General features: G+C 38.1%; 1 protein-coding gene across 1 annotated transcript; it reads right to left on the bottom strand.

The window, feature by feature from the left end:
* Positions 1 to 4,963: 4,963 nt before the first annotated feature.
* On the bottom strand, positions 4,964 to 6,790 carry LOC131001816 (1-aminocyclopropane-1-carboxylate synthase 3-like). Its single transcript, XM_057928412.1, has 2 exons — positions 6,369 to 6,790; positions 4,964 to 6,277 (listed from the first exon to the last, which is right to left on the bottom strand). Exons 1-2 carry the CDS (start codon positions 6,642 to 6,644, stop codon positions 5,168 to 5,170), a joined length of 1,386 nt encoding a protein of 461 aa, XP_057784395.1. The 5' UTR covers positions 6,645 to 6,790; the 3' UTR covers positions 4,964 to 5,167.
* Positions 6,791 to 7,143: the final 353 nt, after the last annotated feature.

Raw genomic sequence — 7,143 nt, forward strand, 5'->3', positions numbered from 1 at the left:
ACAATAAATAACTACAAATTAAAATAAGCAGATCTTTCACAATGTGGTATATTTTTCTCTCATCATTTTCCTATTTTTTTTTTTTATCAACTACAAAGGTACTGTTTGTGCATAAATTGATAATCTCTCCGTCCGCCAAAAGTGGGGCACAATTACTATATCGGGCGTCCGCAAAGAGTGTACCACTTTCCTTTTAAAGAAATGGTCCCACCATCCACTTTAATCTTTTAACCTTACAAACACTCTTTATTTACAAAAAATCCACCATAAATTCAATCTCAACCACATATCTCATAAAGTGGTGGGACTTTTTCTCCACTATATCAAAATCATCACCAATTTTATTAAATCACGTGCCCAGCTAAAGTGCCCCACTTTTAGCGGACGGAGGGAGTATCTAATTGGTTAGGTTGATATGCATTTGAATTTTTCGGATTTATTCGTTTTTTGGATCTTTTTTTTACATTTCGATTTTTTTAACATTTCAAATTTTTCGGATTTATTCGGTTTTTGGATTTTTTTTTTCACATTTCTATTTTTTTTTTAATTTTAGATTTTTCTGTTCGGATCGGATTTTGTCGGAAATTTTTAAGATTTTCGGATTCGAATTTTCTGATAATATGGTTCGAATCATATGAATTTTAGGGAAATTTCATATTTTCAATCGGATCGGATTAGGCGAAAATTCAAAAAATCTGATCTGAAATCCGAATGCTCACTCCTAAATGGGTCCGCCATTGGTTCTCCGGGTCGAATTTTGGTTGGAGGTGTTTTTCACGATAGGCATAACTTGGTCAGAGGCTATTTTCACGTCAATGGGGTGTGGGCTTTGCGTTCGAGGGTGAACTTATGGGTGTTATCACGACCATTGAGATAGCTTATATACGTGGATGTCTAAATCTTTGGATCGAGGCGGATTTGACATACGTGATTCTACATATACGCACACACTTTCTTTCTTGAATGATATAGAGATTTGTGTCTCGCACATTTTTCGGGAGAAAAATTCTACAGCGAATATTATGGCGAATTCCTATATACCCAAAGGCAGGTGGCCGTACAATATTCCTGTCATTGTCGATGCTATTAAACATTATATTTATACTCATAGTTATATTAGAAAGAGATAACTGTTGCGGGTTTTTCAAATGGAACATTATTAGTGCGACAAAAGGATTTTTCTAGAGGCAATGGACATTTGTATAATACTCCCTCCGTCCCAGCCCAATAGGCTCGTTTTCCTTTTCGGGACGTCCCAGCCCAATAGGCTCAGTCTTAAAATGGAAATAATTAGGGTTGTAATTAAAATAATTAGCTACTTAATTAAAGAGGATATACACCCTAATTAAAAGTCTAAGGACTCATTCTCAAAAAACATTTTCTCTCTCCTCTTTTCTTTTCTTCTTCACACGGTCTGCTCTCTCCCTTCTTTCATTCCCTCTCTCTGCGTCTCTCACTCTCTGTTGCTCTCCGGCGAATGTCGCCGGCTCTCGCCGCCTCCGGCACGGCGAGGCCGGCGTATCTTCTTGTCCCTCCTTTCTTCTCAACCTCTTCCCCTAGATCTAAAATCAAAATCAAAATCAACCTAGGGTTTTAATCTCCTCCCCAGCCCGTCAAAACTGAAAGATTTGAATGAAGAATTGAACGTAATTCTTTCCAAATCCATGGCAGCAAGCGAGATTCGAATATTCTCGAGTGGATTTCTTTATGTTTGGGGTTCTTGTTGCAGCATTATTGTTGTTGATTAAGGAAAATAAAGGAACACTTAAAATATTAATTATTGGTGGACCACAATATTTAATTACCAAATAGTGACTTTCTTAATCTCCGTGCCGAAATGAACTGGGCCTATTGGCCTGGGACGGAGGGAGTATTATAGCTGTGACTTGGTTCGGTGACGAGCAGTCATTATATATGCACCATTATGTTACATTGTTTGAAGTTTATAGTTGGGCATTCTGTGAGTATTCAGTTATCTATTTTATCCAAGCATCAGGTGGGATGGAATGAATTCATAATGGTTGTTATTGGGGTGGACCATATTATTTTTTATTAGTGCTTGAGTTTGGCTTTTGATTTGTTCGGACAATTGGTGTGCATTGTTAGGTTGTCTCTTAATTTGCTGTTCCTGATTGAGCATTCTTTCGTATTATGTATGCCATTATTGGTGAGCATTGGGTACGGTAGCTTAAAGATTTTACCATGTGTTCAACATATTTGAGTGATTATCATGTGCAAAGGTCGATGATTTCTGCACATTTGTTGTTGTCTTTCTCTTATATTGGCTAGCTCTTGTTCGGCTTGTATTTTCGTCGAACAAGAGTGATGCTTGAGCTTGCACTGTCAGGTCAACTTAAACACGGGCCCACTTTTGGTCGTCATTCTCTTTTCGATTCAGCACTTCAGGCACAAGAGTTGTTGGTTGGTTATTCTTTTCAATGTTTTGTTTGAGGCTTACGATAGCCTATACTGTGGGCTTTTGGTTGGGTTTCGAGTGGCGAGTTAGATTTTTGACAAACTTCCGATGAGTTGGGGTTTGAATCCTATGTCCTCGGACCCCATTATATTATTGACTCCCAATCCTTAGGTCTTCAATGTGTGTTAGTACGATGAATCAGCCTAGCGTGTTGTTGTCTTTAGCCCTTCGCGGTTTTTCGACTTTGCTTGCTTGGATTGGCTGCTTCGGTGTTGGGGTTGGGATGACATTCAGGATCTTTTTACAAATTCTCAGTGCGCTGGGGTTCTGGTCTTGAAAAGTTGAGTCCTGTTGGTGTGTCTTTTTGTCTTTGATGTGCTTGACGTTTTTTCGTCTTTTTTTTATACGTTCTTCTTTCTCATTGTAATAGACGAGTACACTTTTTCTTCTGAAGGAGTTTTTCCCTCTGGATTTTCTCTAAAGATGTTTTAACGAGGCTCGATCCTTGTTTGCTTCGTCTCTACTTTCAATGGTTGCTAGAATTTTTCTTAATAAAATTGCAATTTAATAATATATATATATATGGGATGACCAAAATAAAAAATCATTTTAAAATATAAAATAGGAACTATTTTCAGCCCTTAAGTCATTAAGGTTAATTCATCACTTTGTTGGATGAATTCATGGTCCCGATTTCAAATCTCATAGGTAGCGAATATTTTATTTATCGCAATTCAGACATTTACACGGCGAATTCATAGTGTTCTACATAGAATTCATATATTTACATACGATTTCTTTAAGATTAAATCTCAACTATTAGATTATGGGTAGATCAATAGTATAAATATGTTCTTATTTTATATTCTAAAGATGTGTTCTCTTTGATGGGAAAATGAGGAATAATAAAAATTTATGCCTTTAAATACATTCTTTCTTTTTTCTCATTTTCTACAAAAGAAGAGTTCTCCATTTTCCATTCTATCTTTTCATCTCAAGGAGGAATAATTTTAGTGTAGCTACCATCCATTAGCCTAGCCCTCATCCTCGGGATGAGATCCAGTGTCCCACAATCTTATGTGTATCATTATGTCCCATGCTTATATCTATTATTTTAAAAATATTTTTTATAAAAATAAAATTTATTATAATACTATGAATTATATTTAATTTTTATTTCAAAAAATTAATTTTTTAAAAAAGTATATACCATGACTTTGAATTTATCAACCTATTATTAGCTAATAAAAGTGAAATTAAATGATAAAAAATAATTATATACCCTAGATTGATGGAATAAACCCTAGTTAATAATCACAAAATTAAACTAACACATACAAAATTGAAATTGAAGAAAAAATATATAAGAAATTAAATAAAATTGAAAGTGGCATACAAAGTGGGACATAAAGTGTGATACACTGAATCTCATTCCCTCGTCCTCGCACACATTGTATATATAGATAAAATTTGACAATAAGATTAAAGAGAATGTTATGAATAAATGATCATAACTCTCATTGTATATATTTTATTTGTTTCTTTTTTTAAAATAAATAAATTTTAAAAGATCGTATAACAATGAATTTAAATTTGAGATGTTTCAACAGATGAAGATTGGTCATCTCTCTTTAGTGTATAGGAATGTGTGTGTGTGGAGAGTAAAATAATGTTTTAATTTATTTTCTTAATTCAAATAAAAGCTTCTTCATAATTAGCTTATTATATTGCTTAACCACGCATGCAAGAACCTTTTTTTCGTCTAAACTTAATAACCTGATTTTTCTACATCGTTTACACGATTTCCTACTTGCACCACACTCGCGAGCTTGCACTTTTTTTTCGCTTTTTAATTGAAATAAATCAGGAAGCAAAAAAGAGAAGAAAAATATTGCAACTTCATATTTTCATGGGGGAAAATTAATAATGTTATTCATGTCCTATTCAAGTTCTCTTAATGATATTTTCAGTATAATTGATCATGAAGAGAACTTGAATAGGACATGAATAACATTATTAATTGGATGGACAGCTCTTTGTGATTCAATTGGATGGTACATTACACTAAAATTACACGGATTCTCTTATAATTACTGAAAGAAAATAATAAATGTTATTGCCTAGAAATCCGACAGTAACACAAAGGCTTTTACTCATATTAGATCGACACTTTTCCAAGTTTTTACATTTGCGCCGTCCAGCTCAAAATCTCATAAATAAAGAGTGACACATGTAATATAATTAAAACATGAGAACGCAATCAAACATAGCTTAAATTGTCGGTTAATTGTCAAGGATTTTTAAAAATACGTCTGAAAAAAATCTGCCGACGTTTAACGTCGTCGTCGACGAGCCGTCATTATCCGCTTCTGCCGTAAATGTCGTCGTTGACCAGAGAGGCTAGCTATCGATGTTCTTAGTTTGAAATTAACCCAAATTCACAATATTTTTAAATAACTTTTAGGACACTTGTCAATAAATCTAGTTATTTAAAGCGGTAAAGGAAGAAAAAAGATGAAATATATATTAAATTAATAAAAGCGTAGAGACATTCCAATTCCATCGTCGTGGATAAAACAATTGTTGAAAATTAAATGAGAGAGATTTGATACAAAATAATGAAGCACATTTCACTTCACGTCCACATGGACAGAGTGCAGTCTAGAGGAGCCAAAAAAAGAATACGAAACTCAATATTATAATAAACATATTGAGTAAAAAAAATGGAAAAAGTGTGAGATGCAGAGACGTCTATCGCTCGCGCTCGCGGTCGTGAAACGATAGCCTAAAAACCCACTTGGTGAATGACTTCCTCCTCGAATTCCTGCTCGGATTCTCCACACTCCGCCCAGCCTCCACGAACGCCTTCATGCGCTGGACCGCCCGGTTCAGCGTCTCCTCCGACATGTTGGCGAAGCACACGCGGAACCACCCCGGTTCGGCGCAATGGCACGACGAACCGGGAGAGATGTTCAGCCCCACTTCGTACACGATCTTCTTCCACAGCTCCATCTCGGCTTCGAAGCTGTTGGCTGCGAGTAGATGCCGCATGTCCACCCAGCAGAATAAACCGGCGTTGCTCTTGAGGCACGAGATCCCAATGCTCTTGAGTCCCCGAACCAGCATGCCGTGCCGGTTCTTGAGCCGCTTCTGGTTCTCCACCACGTAGTTGGGCGCGAACTTGTCGTCGGAGAGCATGGCGGAGAGGAGGTACTGCGTCTGCGATGATACCAGCCCGAAGCTGGACATCTTGGTGGCGGCGGCGACCACCATGTCGTCGTTGGAGTATATCGCCCCGACCCGGAAACCCGGGAGACCCAAATCCTTGGACAGGCTGTACACAATGTGAACCCGGTCCCAGACGTCAGTGTTCACGTAGTTCCGGTTTAGCAGAACCTCCATGATGCTGACGAAGCTGGGCGAGTCAAAAACAGTGCCCGAGTAAATCTCGTCGGAGATGAGATGGATGGCTTTGGCGTCGATGAAATCCACGAGAAGGTTGAGCTCGTTGCGGCTCAGGGTTATACCCAATGGGTTGGAAGGATTAGTGACTAAGACACCCTTCACTTTGAGATTACGTTTTTGGGCGGTTTGATAAGCTTCTTCGAGAGCCGGTCCAGTGATTCTGAAGCCGTTGGAGCTATGGCAGTGAATGGGGACGATCTCTACCCCGGTTCGCCACTTGAGATCCCGGTCGAACCCCGGGTAGTAAGGGGTCGGGAGAAGGAACGCCTCACCCGGTTCGGCCAGGCAAAAAATCAGAGTCTCATTGGCGGAGGTGGCGCCGGCGGTCAGCACTAGCTTCTTCGCCTCAAACTTCACTTTGTTGCCGCGAATTTCCGACATGAATTTTACGAGGGCCTGCGTTAATTATACACACAACGTAAGTATAAAATGGTAGTCATAGAATATGCGAGTATATATAAGGAAATTATGATGGGTGCATGCTTACATTCTTGAAAGCGGGGAGGCCGTGGTAGTCTTGGAAGAGAGCGAGCTCTCTGAAAATGGACTGACCGTCTCTTTTGAAGCTGGCGGCGTCTGGATTCTGGGCCAGCCATGATTCGAGCAGATCGAAGGAGAGCTGATTCTCCGCCAGACCCATCTGAATGATTCCGTTGGGATTATGGAGTTGGTCGTAAGGATTCTTCTCGTACTCCTCCCATCCCAGGAAGTAGGATGAATCTTGCCCGTGGGAGTTGCAGGTCGCCTTCTTCGACAGCGTCATTTTTTATGTTTCTCAATCTCCAATATTTACTATAATGATGATCGAGTGTTAAACTTGACACAATTTCTAGAGAGAGAGAGGTAGAAATGTTAATTTCAAGAGTTGAGAGAAGGTTTGTCGATGGAGACTGAGTTGCTTTCTGGCATATCGAGAGAGGTATATATAGGAGTTTTCTCAGCTCATCAGGTGGGCCACTATGTTCTGACTGGATTAGATTATTTGTATTATACAATATTATATTCAATTTAATTTATGACTTCAGTGTACAGACTGATCCATCCATCATAGAATATTGCACCGGAAAATTAATGTATCATTGTTACTTAGTTCCCTTCAAGTGAACTATCGAATATAGTACTATTTTAATTAGTTAAATTATTATTTCTATGTAAATACGAGTATAAAATTCTAAGAAAATACGAATATATGATTACTTTTGTTCCAGGTTAGATGAGTGTTTGTCGACTACTGTACGAAATCACACATTTGGACTAATATA

This window comes from Salvia miltiorrhiza, chromosome 8 (genome assembly GCF_028751815.1).
Source record: "Salvia miltiorrhiza cultivar Shanhuang (shh) chromosome 8, IMPLAD_Smil_shh, whole genome shotgun sequence".
NCBI classification, from domain to species: domain Eukaryota; kingdom Viridiplantae; phylum Streptophyta; class Magnoliopsida; order Lamiales; family Lamiaceae; genus Salvia; species Salvia miltiorrhiza.